Raw genomic sequence first — 19,817 nt, 5'->3', positions numbered from 1 at the left:
GTGGCTGTACTTGTTGATGTGGTGGTTACGAAGGCTTCTGGAATTTATGCTTTTGGTAGACTAGAAATTGAGTTCAAAAGTCATGATACTACGCTGCACCTGAATAAAACTCTGGTTATGCCACATCCGGAGCATTGGACAGGTTCTGATCACAATAAGAAGGATGTTGCGGTTTTGGAGACGGTGCAAAAGACATTTTCCAGGATGCTGCCCTAGTTCAGAGGACATGTGCTATCACGAGAGTTCGGATAAACTTGGGTTGTTTCGTTTGGAGCGTTGGAAGTTGTGGAGATATTTTATGGAGGTTTATAAGATTATGAGAGGCACAGATAGAGTTGACAAAATGTATCCGTTTACCAGGGTTGAAATGACTAATACCAGAGGGCATGCATTGAAGGTGAGAGGGTGTAGGTTCAAGGAGAATGAAAGGGGTGTACGCGTATTTGGAGATGAGCGCAGATTCGGGGGTGTCAGCAGATCCTGGGTTGTGATGAATATCAAAATTGTACAATTTATACATACGTTGATTATAAATATACTTTGAACTTTTAACTTCGCTCTTGCCATGTGCTTGAAGATGGAGGAGGCCATTTTAAAAGACGGCGCTTGCAGCCTCCATTTCCAGATCACTTTGTTCTGATTCTTGCCCTGGGATAATCTGATGTGGATTTGGGGTATCACCCGATAAGGATGTGTGCGCTCTTGCGGATGCTGATAGATTCGGATTGTGGGAGATATGGAGTGTGCATGGATATATAGGTATCGGCCTGTTTGTGGGTGTCGAAGGATGAGGAGCTTAGAACAGTGATGAAGCTTCTCCAACTCTCTTGGCTCTTGGCTGAAACCAGTTTTAGTGTTGGTCCTGGCGGTGGTCACAACTTCCATTATCGTGTCAGTCGCTTCCACTCAGTTTCACTAGTGAGCTCTGCAAGTTCCTGGTGGAGACAGAGGAAAACCGGCGCACACGATTGTTGGAGGATTCTTCATTACTGTGTCTGTGACTATTCTGTTTGGCCAGTCCGGATTGTTAGCACTGAGCGAAACTCTCAACAAATATTTAGTCGGAAAGCTATTGGAAGTTATTCTAAGGAACCGGCTATATACGTAATTAGAGAGCCAATGACTGATTAGGGATAGTCAATATGGCTTTGTTTGGTACGTCCATGTCTACCCAATCTCGTAGAGTCTTTAGAGGTGCTTACTAAGAAATCTGATGGAAGAAAGGCAGTGGGTGTGGTCGACAGGTAATTTAGCAAGGCCATTGACAAGCTCCCTTGGTTCAGAAGGCTCAGTCGCTAGGCATTCAGAGTGAGGTAGTAAATTGGATGAGGCAGAGTGTGGAAATAGTTGGTTCCTCTCTGACTGGAAGCCTGTGAGCAGTGGAGAGGCGCAGAGATGTTGTCGTTTGTCATCCATATCAACAAACTGAATGTTAATGTGATAAACTGGATACAATTTGTGGATTTCAAACAGATTGTGTTGAATTATAGACAAACAAAAGGCCATCAAAGTTTGCCAGGGGATTTGGAGCAGATGGAAAAATGGGCTGAAACATTGCAGATGAATTTAATGCAGACTAGTGTGAGATGTTACACTTTCAGTGGACAAATCAGGTGAACATTTGGGCAACGGGGAATACGGTAGGAGAGGGGATTCTGGGAATACAGATTCATAATGACTTGACTGTGGCGTCACAGGTAGACAGGGTGATATAGAGAGCTTCTGGCACATTGACATTCATAAATCGAAGTTCTGAGTACAGACATGATATGGTATGTCGAAACTGTGTCAGATGTGGCGAGCCTCATTTGTGTAGCCTTTGTTACCTACCTAGAGGGAAATATTAATATGACTGAAAGAGTGCAGAGAGAATTTACAAGAATGTTGCTGTGAATTGAGCGCTTGAGTTGTAGGGAAAGGTTGAGTAGGTTAGGAGTTTTTTTCCCTGGAGCTTAGGGAAATGATGGGAGATTGTAGACAGATCCGCACGCTCTGACAAACCGACGTGCTCCCCAAACCCGCTGATACCCCAAATTTACTCACGGCCGTAATCCGTGCACAATCTAATATCCACGCGCACCCCCGAATCCGTGTGCAGACTCAAGTACACAAGCACCCGATATCCAAGCGTAATGACAATTCCACGTGCATTCGCAAACCCGCTGACTCTCCGCTCCCAAATCAGCCTATACACCGAAATAAGTGTGCAACCCCAAATACACACGCACGTACCTGTCCGAACCACATTTTCTTGCAGGTTATACATGGAGAACCCTCGGGGTGAAGCGGTTGTCCTCAGATGCCCTTTCCAGTTCCCCTTTCACCTTAAACCTGTGCCCTGAGGTTTTCGGCTACACGACTCAGGGGAAAAGACCGTGACAGCCAGCTCATTAATTCCCCTTATATAGTTGGTTTATTAGGTAGCTGGCTCTGTCCGTCATCAGTCAGGGCAGCAAACGCATGAACTGGGATTTTATGAAGCTCTAACATCAGAACGGGTCACGCTGTCTCTGACGTGCCTTCTTCAGTGTGAAGCTAAGACGATATGTGGATTAACTTTGGGAGTAAAATCGAGCTGTAGAAATGATCAATGCTGATCCCGATTCCAATTACTGATGGGTCCGGTTTCAATGATTTAACCGTGACTGTATCTGGAAGCAGCCGAGGAGGAACGCAGAGCGCACATCAAATGCTGGAGGAACTCAGCATGTTAGGCAGCATCCATTGAAATGAGCAAACACTCAGCATTCCGCGGCGAGACCCTCTCGAGTACGAAGCTGTGCCCCAGTTTACGGCCGGTCTGAGAGGGAAAGTAGGGACAACTTAGCAACCTGAGACTCAGTGACTAAGTTGCTGAAAGAATTCTAACACACGTCAGCAGATCCTTGGTTCACGTAATGGAACACAATTATTGACCAACAGACAGTGGACCCTGACCGTGACATACACCACCGGACACTTGAAACACAAGACCAGAGATTCACTCTGAAAAATACCTCAGAACCAGTGAATTCAATGTAAACCCGTCCCAGTCACAACTTCCTGGGGGCCTGACCTCAGCTTGTGGAAAACTCCGGGCAAATTCCAACTAAAAACATAGAACATCGAACATAGAATAGTACAGCACAGTGCAGGCCCTTCGGCCCACAATGTTGTGCCGACCCTCAAACCCTGCCTCTCATATAAGCCCCCAACTTATATTCATCCATATACCTGTTCAGTAGTCTCTTAAACTTCAGTATTGTATCTGCCGCCACCACTGACTCAGGCAGTGCATTCCACGCACCAACCACACTCTGAGTATAAAACCTTCCTCCAATATCCCCCTTGAACTTCCCACCCCTTACCTTAAAGCCATGTTCTCTTGTATTGAGCAGTGGTGCCCTGGGGAAGAGGAGCTGGCTATCCACTCTATCTATTCCTCTTATTGTCTTGTACACCTCTATCATGTCTCCTCTCATTCTCCTTCTCTCCAAAGAGCACAGCCCTAGCTCCCTTATTCTCTCATCATAATGCATACTATCCAAACCAGGCAGCAAACTGGCAATTCTCCTCTGTACCCTTTCCATTGCTTCACCATCCTTCCTACAGTGAGGCGACCAGAAGTGGACACAATACTCCAAGTGTGGCCTAATCAGAGTTTTACAAAGCTGCATCATTACATCGCGACTCTTAAATTCTATCCCTCGACTTATGAAAGCTAACACCCCATAAGCTTTCTTAACTACCCTATCTACCTGTGAGGCAATTTTCAGGCATCTGTGGACATTTACCGCCAGATCACTCTGCTCCTCCACACTACCCAGTATCCTGCCATTTACTTTGTACTCAGCCTTGAAGTTTGTCTTTCCAAAGTGTACCACCTCACAATTCTCCGGGTTGAACTCCATCTGCCACTTCTCAGCCCACTTCTGCATCCCAACAATGTCTCTCTGCAACCTTTTCCAATCCTCTACGCTATCTACAACACCACCAACCTTTGTGTCGTTTGCAAATTTGCCAACCCACCCTTCTACCCCAACATCCAGGTCGTTAATAAAAATCACGAAAAGGAGAGGTGCCAGAACAGATCCTTGTAGGACACCACTAGTCACAATCCTCCAAGCTGAATGTACTCCCGCCACCACGACCCTCTGCCTTCTGCAGGCAAGCCAATTCTGAATTAACCTGGACAAACTTCACTGGATCCCCTGCCTTCTGACTTTCTGAATAAGCCTACCGTGTGGAACCTTGTCAAATGCCTTACTGAAATCCATATAGATCATATCCACTGCACTACCCTTATCTATATGCCTGGTTACCTCCTCAAAGAACTCTATCAGGCTTATTAGACATTATGTGCCCTTCACAAAGCCATGCTGACTGTCCCTGATCAGACCATGATTCTCTAAATACCCATAGATCCTATCTCTAAGAATCTTTTCCAACAGCTTTCCCACCGCAGACGTAAGGCTCAATGGTCTATAATGACCCGGACTATGCCTACTACTTTTTTTTGAACAAGGGGACAACATTCACCTCCCTCTAATCCTCCGGTACCATTCCCGTGGACAACGAGGACATAAAGATCCTAGCCAGAGGCTCAGCAATCTCTCCCCTCGCCTATGGAGCAGCCTGGGGAATATTCCATCAGGCCCCGGGGACTTATCCGTCCTAATGTATTTTAACAAATCCAACACCTGCTCTCCCTTAATATCAACATGCTCCAGAACATCAACCTCACTCATATTGTCCTCACCATCATCAAGATCCCTCCCATTGGTCAATACCGAAGAGAAGTATTCATTGAGGACCACCGTCACTTCCACAGCCTCCAGGCACATCTTCCCACCTTTATCTCTAATCGGTCCTACCTTCACTCCTGTCATCCTTTTGTTCTTCACATAATCGAAGAATGCCTTCGGGGTTTTCCTTTACCCTATTCGCCAAGGCCTTCTCATGCCCCCTTCTTGCTCTTCTCAGCCCTTTCTTAAGCTCCTTTCTTGTTTCCCTATATTCCTCAGTAGACCCATCAGATCCTTGCTTCTTAAACCTCATGTATGTTGCCTTCTTCCACCTGACTAGATTTTCCACCTCACTTGTTACCCATGGTTCTTTCGCCCTACCATTGTTTATCTTCCTCACCGGGACAAATTTATCCCTAACATCCTGCAAGCGACCGCTAAGCCTCGACCACGTGCCCATAGTACATTTCCCTGCAAAAACATCATCCCAATTCACACCCGCAAGTTCTAGCCTTATAGCCTCATAATTCGCCCTTCCCCAATTAAAAAGTTCCTGTCCTCTCTGATTCTATCCTTTTCCATGATAATGCTAAAGGCCAGGGAGCGGTGGTCACTGTCCCCCAGATTCTCACCCACTGAGATATCTGTGACCTGACCCGGTTCATTACCTAGAACTCGATCTAATATGGCATTCCCCCTCGTCGGCCTCTCCACATACTGTGACAGGAATCCGTCTTGGACACGCTTAACAAACTCTGCCCCATCTCAACCCTTGGAACTAATAAGGTGACAATCAATATTAGGGAAGTTAAAGTCACCCATGATAACAACCCTGTTATTTTTGCGCCTTTTCAAAATCTGCCTCCCAATCTGCTCCTCTGGATCTCCGCTGCTACCAGGGGGCCTATAAAATACCGCCAACAGAATAACTGTTCCCTTCCTGTTCCTGACTTTCACCCATATTGACTCAAAAAAGGATCCTGCTACATTACCCACTCTTTCTGTAGCTGTAATAGTATCCCTGACCAGTAATGCCACCCCTCCTCCCCTTTTTCCGCCCTCTCTATCCCTTTTAAAGCACTGAAATCCAGGAATATTGAGAATCCATTCCTGCCCTGGTGCCAGCCAAGTCTCTGTAATGGCCACTACATCATAATTCCATCTATGTATCCAAGCTCTCAGTTCATCACCTTTGCTCCTGATGCTTCTTGCATTGAGGTACACACATTTCAGCCCTTCTACCTTACTGTCTTTACACCGTTTATTCTGCTTCTCTTTCCTCAAAGCCTCTCTGTATGTTAGATCTGACTTTACTCCATGCACTTCTTTCATTGCTCTATCGCTCCGGGCCCCATCCCCCTCGCAAATTAGTTTAAACCGTCCTGAACCATGCTAGCAAACCTACCTGCAAGGATATTGCTCCCCCTCGAGTTCAGGTGCAACCCATCCAATCTGTACTGGCCTCACCTTCCCCAGAAGAGATCCCAATGATCTAAAAATCTGAAACCCTGCTCCCCGCACCAATTTCTCAGCCACGCATTCAACTGCCATCTCCTGCAATTCTTACCATCACTGTCACGTAGCACTGGCAGCAGTCCTGAGAACGCCACCCTTGAGGTCCTGTTCTTCGGCCTTCTGCCTAGTTCCCGAAACTCACATTTCAGGACCTCATCCCTCTTCCTGCCTATGTCGTTGGTCCCAACATGTATCACGACTTCTGGTTGCTTTCCCTCTCGTACCAGGATATCGTGCACCCGGTCAGAGACATCCCGGACCCTGGCACCTGGGAGGCAAGAAACCATGCCGGTGTCCTTCTCACGTCCACAAAATTTGCTGCCTGCTGCCCTGACTATAGAGTCTCCAATGACGACAGCTCTCTTCTTCTCCGTCCCACCCTTCTGCACCACAGGGTCAGACTCAGTGCTGGAGGCCCTGCCACCGTGTCTCACACTTGGTCGTTAGTTACCGCCAACAGTATCCAGGACGGTGAACTCATTATTCAGGAGTGCTCGGCACTACCTGTCTGCTCACCTTCGCTTTCCCCCTTCTGACTGTCACCCAACGACCTGCTTCCGACAGCCTAGGTGTGACTACCTCCCTGTAGCTCTCATCTATGACTGCCTCATTCTCCCTTATGAGTCGAAGGTCATCCAGCTGCTACTCCAGATTCCTTGCACAGTCTTCCAGATCGCCCAGCCGTATGCACTTCTGGCAGATGTGACTCTGCGGGAGAGGGGAATTCCCCCAAGACTGCCACATTTCACATGAGAGGCACATCACCGTCTCAGGAGACATTGTAAAAATGAACTGCGAGCTAGCTTGTCCTCCGCCTCTTCTCGTCGAAGCCTCTCGAGTCAAAGCCTCAAATCTCCACTCCTTCACTGGCCCAGTCATGCACTGGCCGCTTCGCTTGAGCTATCCCTCTATGTATCTGTTTGAGCTTTTCAAAATGTTTGGTCACCTGACCTCGACTGCCCAATCAGCTGCTTTCTGCTGAGTGTGAGCTATTCAAATCTTGATTGTCTAATCAACGGCTTTCTGCTGATTAATTCAAATTTTGATTGACTTGATTGCACAGACCAACTGCCAAAACAGCCAGAATCTCTCGAGTCAAAACCTCAAAGCTCCACTCTTTCACTGGCCCACTCACGCACTGGCCGCTTTCTACATTTGAACATTTGCCACATTTCTTCCGTACGTTTCCCTGAGAACATCTGTTTCCAATTTATGCTTCCAATTTCTTGCCTGATGGCCTCAAATTTCCCCTTACTCCAAATAAACGTTCCCCTAACTTGCATTTCCTATCCCTCTCCAAGGCACAAGTAAAGGAGATAGAATTGTGATCACTACCTCCAAAAAGTTATCTCACTGAGAGACATGACACCTGACCAGGTTCATTCCCCAATTGCAGATCAAGTACAACCTCTCCTCTTGTAGGCTTATCTACATATTGTGTCAAGAAACCTTCCTGGACACACCTGGCAAACTCCACCCTATGTAAACCCCTCACTCTATGGAGATGCCAATCAATGGTAAATATCCTACCACAACAACCGTATTACCATTACACCTTTGCAGAATCTGTCTCCCTATCTGCTCCTTTTGGGTGTTCTATAAAAAAACAGTCCACTTATTGACCCCTTCCTATTCCTAACTTTCACCAATTGATATTCTGCAGACAATCCCTCCCTGACATCCTCCTTTTTTGCAGCTGTGACACCATCCCTGATCAACAGTGCCACGCCCCCACCTCTTTTGCCTCCCTACACATCCTTTCTGAAACATCTCAAGCCTGGCACTTGATTTCCTCCCCCTGAACCATCCCAGTCTCTGTAATGGCCTCAACATCATAGCTCCAAGTGCTGATCACGCCCTAAGCTCATCCGCAACATTAATAATACTCCTCGCTTTAAGATAGATACATCTCAGACCTTCGGTCAGAGCGCGTCTCTTCTCTATCTGAGAAGATAGAGACCCTGAGCCTGAGTCTCCAGAGGGTTCCTGTGCTGTGAAAGACGTCCTGCCTCGTCCCTGTGCCGAAGACGCCGCGCCCCAGTGGCCTCAATGACTACAGACCGGTGGCATTGACCTCCGACATCATGAAGACCCTATAGAGACTTGTTCTGGAGCAGCACCGACCTATGGTCAGGCCACACTTAGATCCCCTCCAGTTCGCCTACCAGCCCCGACTAGGAGTTGAGGATGCCATCGTCTACCTGCTGAACCGTGTCTACGCCTACCTGGACAAGCCAGCGAGCACTGTGAGGGTCATGTTTTTTTGTCTTCTCCGGTGTGTTCAACACCATCCGCCCTGCACCATCCCTGGTGTCATGGATTCTTGATTACCTGACTGGCAGACCACAGTACGTGTGCTTGCAACACTGTGTGTCCGACAGAGTGACCAGCAGCACTGGGGTTCCACAGGGGACTATCTGCCTTTCTGTCTTTCTCTTCACCATCTACACCTCGGACTTCAACTACTGCACAGAGCCTTGCCATCTTCAGAAGTTTTCTGATGACTCTGCCATAGTTGAATGCATCAGCAATGGAGATGAGGCTGAGTACAGGGCTACGGTAGGAAACATTGTCACATGGTGTGAGCAGAATTATCTGCAGCTTAATGTGAAAAAGACAATGAAGCTGGTGGTGGACCTGAGGAGGGTTGAGGCACCGGTGACCCCTGTTTCCATCCAGGGAGTCAGTGTGGACATGGTGGAGGATTACAAATACCTGGGGATACGAATGACAATAAAATGGACTGGCCAAAGAACACTAAGGCTGTCTACAAGGAAGGTCAGAGCCGTCTCCATTTCCTGAGGAGGCTGAGGTTCTTTAACATCTGTCGGACGATGCTGAGGATGTTCTACGAGTCTGTGGTGGCCAGTGCTATCATGTTTGCTGTTGTGTTCTGGGGCAGCAGGCTGAGGGTAGCAGACACCAAGAGAATCAACAAACTCATTCGTAAGGCCAGTGATGTGGGGATGGAATTGGACTCTCTGACGATCGTGTCTGAAAAGAGGATGCTGTCCAAGTTGCATGTCATCTAGGACAATGTCTCCCATCCACTACGTAATGTACTGGTTGGGCACAGGAGTACATTCAGCCAGAGACTCATTCCACGGGGATGCAGCACAGAGCGTCATAGGAAGTCATTCCTGCCTGTGGCCATCAAACTTTACAACCCCTCCCTTAGAGGGTCAGACACCCTGAGCCAATAGGCTGGTCCTGGACTTATTTCCATCTGGCATAATTTACATATTATTATTTATTTATTTATGGATTTATATTGCTACATTTATACTCTATTCTTGGTGGTGCAACTCTAACGAAACCCAGTTTCCCTCGGGATCAACAAATTACGTCTATCTATCTATCTATCTATCTGTCTATCTGTCTATCTATCTATCGATCATCTGCCTATCCTCCCTTTCACACTCTCTCGAAGCTTTCTCTATTTGTCAACCAACCTCCCTTTCCTCCGTCAGTTCAATTCGGTTGCCAGCATCCCGCCCCCCGGCAATTCTAGTTTAAACTTTCACCAATAGCCTGAGCAAACCTCCCCGCCAGGATATTGGTCCCCTGGAATTCAAGTGCAGCCTGTCTTTTTGTACAGTTCACAAAAGAGGTCCCAATGATCCAAAAATCGGAATCACTGCCCCTTGCCACGCATTTATACTCTACCTCATCCGATTCCTACACACACTATCACGTGACACGGGCAGTAATCCCGAGATTACTACCTTCGACGTCCTGCTTCTCAACTTCCTTCCTAACTACCTGTGGTCTGTTTTCAGGACCTCCTCCCTTTTCCTACCTATGTGGTTGGTACCAATATGTACCACGACATCTGGCTGTTGCCTTCCCACTGCAAGATATCGTGGACGCGATCAGAAACTTCACGGACCCTGTCACCTGGGAGGCAAACTACCATCCGCGTTTCTTTCGTACGTCCACAGAATCGCCTGTTTGGCCCCCTTACTGTTGCCATCCTCTTCATTTTCCTACCCTTCTGAGCCACAGGGCCAGACTCTGTGCCAGAGGCTCGACCACTGTTGTTTACCCCAGTTAGGACTTCTCCCCCAACAGTACTCAAACACGACTACTTATTGTTAAGGGGGACAGCCACTGGGGTATTCTCTAGCGTTTGGCTCTTCACCTTCCCTCTCCTGACTGTTACCCACTTATCTGTCTCCTCAGGCGCCGGAGTGACTACCTGCCTATAGCTCCGCTCTATCACCTCCTCACTGTCCCTGACCAGACGAAGGTCATCGAGCTACAGCTCCAGTTCCCTGACGCGGTCCTTAAGGAGCTGCAGCTGGGCGGACCTGGTGCAGATATGGCCGTCTGGGAGGCTGGGAGTCTCCAGGACCTCCCATATATGACACCAAGCACAGAAAACCGGCCTCACACACATTCTTTCTGTCTGTATTCTACACAAGTAACCTACCTCGCCTCCACCATTTATGGCAGAAGCCCCGTTGAGCCAAAACCTTCCTACACTGTCTCCCTCTACTCTGTCGCCCGCTGTATAAAGCTGTCTTCTTTTTAAACTCTTCCCACTGTTGCCTCTGGTTGACGTCCACGCGCGTGCGCAGTCGTGCCCCGTTCAAACCGCTGAACAAATAAAGAGGCAGTTCCAACCCCTCAAGTTCTTGACTGTCCTTATTCTCCTCCAGTGAAGATCTGCCCGAGTTATTCAATACCTTGCTTGTCTCCTTGGTTAATGAAATACCTATTTTTGTTTAACCTTTCCAACTCTCTGTGTGATCCTGTGCTTTGGTACAGAGATACAGCGTGACACTGATTGATTAAGAAATGTGTTCATTAGAAGTGATTACAAGTTACTGAAACATTGATCTGAGCCCTTGTGGAGAAACGTCCTCTTCCGTCGCAGTCGCGTTCCTGTGGGATCCTTCGCTGCGAAATGGAAGCAATGGATTTGAGTCACACAGGATGGTCTATGCCAACCATTTCCCCTGGCCAGCGATCACCAAACGAGGTTTGATTCCCGCCGCTCTCTGAAAGGAGTTTGTCGGATCTCTCCATGACCATGCTGGTTTCCTCTGTGTGCCCGGTTTCCTCCCACGGACCACAGACTTTTCGATAGAGAGGGGGTTTAAATTAAGCGTGATCTGTGCCACAAGGGTTAGTAAGTTGTGGGCAGGTTACGTTGGCGCTAGAAGCGTGGTGACACTTGCCGGCAGGCCCCAGCACAATCCTCCCTGACACCAGTGATACATTTCACTCTCTGTTTGACGTACTTGGGACGAAGATCATCTTTCGTCTTTAAAGGCGCTTCTATTGGAAGGCCTTTTAATGTTGTTAATGTACCTGTCTCTGGTACTTCCACTAGCAGCTCATTCCGTTCCGTAATCTCACCACCCTCTGGGTGAAAATGATCTCCCTCCAGGCCCCTTTTAAATCTCTCCCTTTCTCTCAGGAAGCCAGTGCTCCCTTTGGAAGATCCCGTTCCCTGGGATAACACTGCAAGTATCTACCTCATCTAGGGCTCCCGGAATTTAATATGCACCTGCAATGTCGCCCCTCGGTCCTCTGCTCGCCACGGATTAAAATCCAAAGCTACCTATCACCTTGATATAACACTGGCCCTCGACAGCCAGCAGCATTCTCCACAATCTCCTGCACTCTTTCCAGCTCAATAAATTGGGGAGGGTGGGGGGGATATCTAATGTGAGTGGAAAGTACAGGCGGGAATGTCAGAGGTAGGATTTTCACACAGAGATTGGTGGGTGCGTGGAACTTCCTGTCAGGGTTGGTGGGAGAAGCAGCTACATTAGCAGCCTCTTGAACAGCACAGGCACCGACCCATCAGTCCATCATCCTTCTGGTCCCTTAGACTGATACCATAGATTAATCTTAGAGTAGGGTCTGTTTCTGTGATGTACTTTTCCATGTTCAAACATCATAGCACAGTACAGGTCCTTCGGCCCACTATGTTGTGACAAAATTTTAAGGTCAATCCAATCCTTCCCGCCCATATAGCCCTCCAGTTTTCTGCCATCCATGTGCCCACCTCTGACATCGCCCGTATATTTCCCTCTGGTCACCGAGAAACTATGCCCCCTCGAATCGGCCATTTCTGTTTCGGAAAACAGTCTCTAGCCATCCACTTGATCTGTGCTTCTTATCATCCTGTAAAGTTCTATCAAATCACCTCTCCTTCTTCTTCGCTCCAAAGGGAAAAGGTCGCTCAACGTATCTTCATTAGACACTTTCTCTAATCCAGACAGCATCCTGGCGAATCTGCTGTGCACACTCTCTAAAGCTTGCACGTCCTTCCTATAACTGAGGCGACCAGAACTGAACAAGATAGTCCCAGTTGTGTCTAACCAGGGTTTTGCAGAACTGCAGCATCACCTCGTGGCTCCTGAGCTCAGCCCCGCGAATAATGAAACCCAGCACAACGTACGCCTTCGTAAACACCCTGTAAACTTGCGTGACGACTTTCAGGGATCTGTGGACGTAGACCCCGAGATCTCTCTGCTCTTCCTCACCGCTGAGAATCCTGCCATTCAGCCTGCGTTGTGTTGTTCTGTTAAACGGCATTTCCCTCTGACCATTTTGTGGGTTTATGGGGAGATCGGATACTGCTGGCTTAAGCCCGGCGTCCAGCCTGTCGGTGCGTGACGGTGTGAGGGAGGGATAACATTTTCTACCTTTGTCTCCTCGGAATTACACGGCGGGTGATCACCTCCTGTGACTGCTGCTGTCCTTCTGGCGAAGAACACGTCTAGTCCTTGCCGACCGTAACTGTGTCTAGTCCCACTGATTTGCACCAGGGCCATAGCCCTCCAGAACCCTCCGACCTGTATATACTGATCCAAACTTAACTGTTGAAATCAAAATCTCATCCAACACTTCTGCTGGCTGCTGGTTCCGCACACTCACCACCCTCTGAGGGAAGAGATTCCCCCTCATGTTCCCCTTAAGCATTTCACTTTGACCCTTAATCCTTGACCTCTATTCTTGCGCAACCTCAGTGGGAAAAGCCTGCTTGCATTTACCCAATCTATTTCCCTCATAATTCTGCATACCTCGATCGAATCTCACCTCAGTCGTCCGCGTTCCTGGGAATAAAGTCCGACCCTATTCAACATTTCCCGAAATCCCAGTTCCTCAAGGCCCGGCAACATTGTCGGCCGAAGCGCTTGCACTGCGCTGTAACGATCTTTATTCTAACAACCCTGAAAAGTGTCTCTGCACTCAGTTAATCTCGCCTGTAGGTAGTTGACCAGAATTTCAAATGAGGCCTCTTGAACGGTTCTACAACTTCAACATAACGTCCCATCTCCTGCACTCAGTGCTTCGTGTTTTGAAGGTCAATGTGCCGAAAACTTTCTATACGACCCGGTCTACCCGTGAAGCCACTTTCATTGAATTGTAGACCTGTATTCCCAGATACCCTTTGTTCTAATGCACTCCTCAGTAAACGGTGGGAGGACCTCATACATGACCAACCCGCTTTGCATGCTGACCCTGGATAGGAACATGCCCACAGGAGAAGGCCGCATCCAGCCCTGAGGAATGGTGTCAGGGAGGTGGGAGGGAAGCGCGGGCAGCGGTGGGCGGGGTGAGGGGGGAGCGGTCAAACTCGCCACATCGCCCTCGCGGAAGGAGGGTCTCCGCGGGATCTCACCTGGTGCTGGCCAGTGGTATCCAGCGATGGCGGCCTCATCTGACGGGGATAAAATGGGAGGGATTCAATAGTCAGATGGGCTGGAGGAAGGGAGGGGAGAGAAAGGGAGTGGCGTGGACCGCATGAGACGCCACTCTTCAGGAGCGTGGAGGGGTCTGCAGGAGAGGGAGGGGAAGGTGTAGCAGCTGGGGCGAGTAGGGGGTAGGAGGCAATGGAGATGAAAGGGCGTGATTGAGCAGAACTGGGTGAGGAGAAGCTGTCAGAGTGTGAGTGCAGGGAGGTCAAAGGTGTGCACGGGGGATGGTTTTGGGTCCGGGGCTGGGTGGGATGGGCGTGCAGAGCGAATGGAGGGGACCAAGAGGCGACGGGCTCGGAGAATGGAGGAGATGGGGGCAGAAAAGCGGACGGAGAATGGGGGGGGGTGCTGGTCGGGTGGAGAGGAACTGGACGAGAGGATGTGACGCAGTGAGAGAAGAGAGGGGATCGAGGGGCGACGGACTCGGAGAATCAGGGGAGATGGGGCCAGAGGAGTGGACGGAGAGTGAGGGCGGGTCGGGTGGAGAGGAATTGGACGGGAAGATGTGACGCAGTGAGCGATTGGATGGAGTATTCGAGAACATGAGAAACGGGATGCGAAGGGTTTGAGGGAGAGGCGAGAGGGTGATTGCAGAGGAGTGAATTTGTGAATGGGTAGGGTGTTGGACAAAGGGAGCTGTGTAGAGGGATATGAAGCGCGTAAGGAGAGGGATTGGAGGGAGCTGTGTAGAGGGATATCGAGCGCGTAAGGAGAGGGATTGGAGGGAGGGGTGCCCAGCGGTGTGAAGGGGCAAGCAGTGACAATCAGTGGGACTGTGGAGAGGGCAGTGGGGCAGAAACCTCTGGGCAGGGAACAGGGAGGAGGTGTGTCCGCTGGCAGGGTTGCAGTGAGTGGTTCGGGAGGGGAAAGGGGAGGGGCCAGGTGCCTACAATTCTCGTAGTAGTCGTAGACGGTCACGTAGGCATCCTGAAGATTCTCCACCACGAAGACTCGGTGAAGAAGTGCAAGCACTTCGACAGGCAGGAACTTGTGCATCTGTAGGCCGAGCGGTGGGTTGGCGATTTAGTACGAGATCTCCTCCGCACGTCCCCTTCTCCCCCAGTGTCCCAGACGCACAATCCCCCCTCCCCTGCAACCGTCAGGACCAAGCTGAGACAGATGGGACGGGGTCCTCGCCACTCACCTCTGGAATGTACACCAGCAAGTGCCCGTCCTGTGTCTCTGACCTGCTCACACAAGGATGGCTCGGCTTCTGTAGCAGAGAGAGAGTTATTTATAAAGATGAAAAAGATCAAATATCAGTTGTTGTTTTTTTTTTTCTTTATGTCTGCATGAGGCGGTCCCAAGTCCGGCTGTGAACATAAGAACATATGAAAAAGTAGCAGAAATAGGCTGTCTGACCCGGCGAGCCTTCTCCGCCATTCAATATGATCATGGCTGAGCTGGCCATGGATTCATCTCCGCCTACCTGCATTTCCCCCACAACTCTTAATTCCCCCAATATGCAAGCGTCTATTCAAACTTGTCTTAAACATATTTACTGATGTAGCCTCCACTGCGAATTGGGCAGATAATTCCACAGATTCATCACTCTCTGGGAAAAAGAAGTTCCTCCTCATCTCCATCCTAGATCTACACCCCCGAATCTTGAGGCTATGTAGTACTCCAAGTGTGGTATGACCAGGGCCAGTTATAGCTGTAACATTACCTCTCAGCTCTTAAACTCGATCCCACGGTTGATGAATGCCAATGCACCACATGCCTTCTTACCCACACAGTCAACCTGCGCAGCGACTTTGAGTGTTGTATGGTCTTAGACCCCAAGATCCCTCTGATCGTTCACACTGCCAGCAGTCTTACCAATAATAGTATATTCTGCCATCATATTTGACCTTCCAAAATGATGGTATCTGGGTTGAACAACATTTATCTGCGTTGAACGCCATCTGCCACCTCTCGGCCCAGTTTTGTATCCCGTCGATGTCCCGCTGTAATCTCTGACAGCCAGTCACACTCTCCACAACACTGACATCCTTTGTGTCATCAGCAAATTTAATAACCCATCCCTCCACTTCCTCATTTCAAGTAATTTATAAAAATCACGAAGAGAAGGGCTCCCAGAGAAGATCCCTGAAGCACAGCACCGGTCACCGACCTATATGCAAAACATGACCCGTCTACAACCACTCTTTGCCTTTTCTGTGCAAGACAATTCTGGATCCACAAAGCAAGGTCGCCTTGGATCCGCATGATTCTGGGTCCCTTTGGGTGTTGGATGTGCGTCGACATATCGATTTGGGGATGCGTGCACATCTCGGGAGGTGTCGGCAAACCTGGGGTTCGATGACTGAAGGGTTTGCACATGGATTTAGAGGTGCGCACAGATTTGAGAGCGCTGCTAGATTTGGAGCTGCACACAGATTTCGAGCTGTCAGTTAATTTGGGTGCTCCATGTAAGTACATAGGTTTGTTGGTGTACCCACTGATTAGCGGCTGGACACAATTCTACGTGTATTGGTAGATTTGTGGCTGCACTTGGATTTGGGGTGTCCTGAACTTTGAATTTAGCCTTGCATTTTAGGGGACTGCACATGGATTTGGAGATGTGCACTGATTTAGGAAGGGTCGAAGAATATGGGATTGCACACGGAGTTGAGGATGTGTGAGACTTTGGTGTGCCGACAGATTTAGGATGTCATTGAACTTTGAGCTGTTTTTCTTACTAATCTTTTAAGGTAGAAGCATTTATTTTGTAACCTGTTTGAAATTTTTCTTCCTCTGGGTACTGATGTGCATATTTCGGAGTCATCGGTTTTAGGTTGCGCACGGAATTGGGGTTCACAATGATTTGGGATCATGCACTAACTTGCGGGCGCACACGGATTTGGCGGTCCATACTGATTTGGGGATGTGCTCTGATGTCGGCGGATGTTAAGAATACGCCGATCAACATGAATTTAGCGGTGCATGCAGATTTAGTGAAGTTTACGAGTATTTGGGGGTACAGATTAATTTGGTGATACCAGCCGATTTGGAGTGTCTTTGGATTTGGGGATGCACACGGATCTCGGGATTTGGGGGTTTTGGCAAATTGAAGGCTGCACACACATTTGGTATTGCCGGCAGACTTGGAGATGCGCACCGAGTTGGGGTGTGTCAGATTTGGTGTCGGCGTTTTGTGGTGTCTGTTAACTTGGGAGTGCACACAGATTTGGGTATCTCCGTAAATTTAGGAGTTTATCGGCGAACCTGGTGTGCATATGGAATTTGGAGTGCGAAAGGATTTGGTATAATCGAATGTGTATGTGGGGGTGCCTGCTGATTTGGGGCTGTGACGAATATCAAGGTTCTTTCATTCGTACAAACATTAGCAATACATGCAATTTGAATTTATGGTTCAGGCAGCCATGATGTGAAGTGTTTGAAGTCACTGTTACTTGGAGAATCTAATTTGAATGTGGGGGTTGCAGAGTTTTAGCAGTGCGCACAGATTGGGGATGCACAAGATTTGAAAGTGCGTGAAAGCACACACACAGACACTCGCGCACACAGACACAGAAACACACACACACACACACACAGTCACACACACGCACAGACACACACTCAGACACACACACAATACACACAGTCACACACACAGACACACACACACAGACACAACACACACAGTCACACACACAGACACACACACACAGACACAGAAACACACACACACACACACACACACACACACACAGACACACACACACAGTCACACACACAGACACACACACACAGACACTCGCGCACACAGACACACACACACACAAAACACACACAGTCACACACACAGACACACATACACACACACGCACACACGCACAGACACACGCACAGACACACACACACACACACACACACAGTCACACACACACAGACACACACACACACAAAACACACACAGTCACACACACACACACACACACATAACGGAAGTTTCATCTACCTTTCCAGCTCTCCGCCATGTTCTTTGACATATGTGGGGTGATATGATTAAGAAATTCTCACCCCACCACCACTGGACTGTTGAGTTTTATGGCCATGCGGTAGGGTGTGGGGTAGTTTCGGGACGAGGCCCCAAATGTTCTGACTATGACTAAGTCAGTGAAGTAGTTGGAAGGTTTCATGGATCGGAAAGTGTTTATTCATGTCGCCACACACAGGCAGCTTACAAAGGACCCTCTAGGTCGAGTCCACAAAAACCCCAACTACATCAAGAGTTTATACCGTTGACGAGAATGGCAATAGTGGGCGATTCAATGCAATTTTACAGACATAATTTCAATATTCTGTATTTGATAAATGATTTCCCTGAAGTACATATTTACAGTGGAAGCAAATGCTATTGATAAGACACCTCGAAGGTTCTGATGCCGTTATTGGGACAAAGTTACTCACACAGCTGGTCTAAAAATTAATTCACTAAATTAATCACAACCTGTCACCGCGGGGATGGCACCTGTCTGATGTAATAGGTTTCTAAATAAGTTACGGAGTTTTATTATACAATATGTTGAAGTCTGTCCCTGTGGGGTCGCTAGATGGTGTTTATAAACCCGGGACATGTGGTGCTTCAACATTTCATTCCAATAGACCGCCTGAGGCACAGGGGGACACATTTCTGCGCAGGGGAAATGTCGGCAATGTTGAAACGGTACTACAGTGTGCAGAGAATATTGTACCTGCTCATTGCCGTCACTGGAGTTCCTGGTGAGTGAGCAGAGCAGTTTATGTTTGGTATTTCCGTGTGTTAACCGGTGTGAACCTGTTTATGATCAATCGACAAGCTTCCAAGTTGATAATCTTTGCATAGGTATCCGTCTAAGATATTTATCCTGTCAATTCAATATCCTGATTGTTTTATATGTGATGACAAGATGAACGAATCCCCGGTCTCTCCTCTAACTCAGGGGATCGACCTGAACTTTGTTCTTGCCTTTAACGTTCTCTTATCCTGATTTGTCCCAGTACCGGGGCGGGCAGCTCTCCTGGACGGTGTAACGGGGAATCTTTTAATGGGACCTTGTCCAGAGTTGTCCCACAGCTGGGGAACGGAGGCTCTCCGTGAAGGGGTGACTGGGATGGGTTTACATTGTGAAGTTCACTTGCTCTGAGTTATTATTCAGAGAAAACCCCTGGTCCAGTGTTTCACGTCTCCAGGTGGAGTCTGTCACAGATAACCACCAGTGTCCATAGATATGCTGACGAGAGTTATCGAATTGAACTGTGCTGTAAAATTAATCCATTAGTCTACGTCCTCACTACGCCGGATAATTTTGCAAACGCCGGTTTCGAGTAAAAACGGCAGGCGTCCACACTAAGCGTTTTTCAAAATATCTCCTTCCACATTGGGCTACGTCCACCCTACGTCGGATAATTTTGCAAACGTCGGTTTCAAGTAAAAAAACGGCAGGCGTCCACACTAAGCGTTTTTCAAAATATCTCCGTCCACATTAGGCAGATATTTGGGCGAATCTCCTCCTACTGGGCATGCACGGGACACATAGCATACAAGCGAAGAGGAAATGGTATACTTCGTGCGCGTTTGTCCAGTTACAGACTAGAAAAAAAAACTTTAAAGAAATTGCTCTTGGCTCTCGCGCAGGAGCACTTAAAACTTAAAAAAAACAACAAATACAGGAACGTATGGAGGCAACCGACAGGGAGTTCACGGACAGTATAACCCAGCTGACGACGAACATTGAAAAACTGACGAACTCTGTTGCATTAATAAAGCACCTTGTTAAATGTATAAAACGTCTGCATCAGTGTTGTCTTGTATTTCCATACAATGTTACATTAGGCTGTTACACATCTATTGTCAGAGAAATACTTGCAAAAATAGGTGAACCACCTT

At 48.3% G+C, this 19,817-nt stretch overlaps 1 protein-coding gene across 1 annotated transcript in view; it reads left to right on the top strand.

The window, feature by feature from the left end:
• LOC140185028 (uncharacterized) overlaps positions 1-19,817 on the top strand; it is a 346,977-nt gene that overhangs the window by 161,826 nt on the left and 165,334 nt on the right. The window contains exon 2 of the mRNA XM_072238253.1: positions 19,061-19,074. Within this exon, the coding sequence (XP_072094354.1) occupies positions 19,061-19,074 (14 nt within the window). The remainder of the gene's footprint in view (positions 1-19,060; positions 19,075-19,817) is intronic.

The sequence above is a fragment of the Mobula birostris genome, chromosome 20 (genome assembly GCF_030028105.1).
Source record: "Mobula birostris isolate sMobBir1 chromosome 20, sMobBir1.hap1, whole genome shotgun sequence".
Classification (NCBI taxonomy): domain Eukaryota; kingdom Metazoa; phylum Chordata; class Chondrichthyes; order Myliobatiformes; family Myliobatidae; genus Mobula; species Mobula birostris.
The sequence above is the reverse complement of the archived record's forward strand: the minus strand, read 5'-3'. Positions and strand labels throughout refer to the sequence as shown.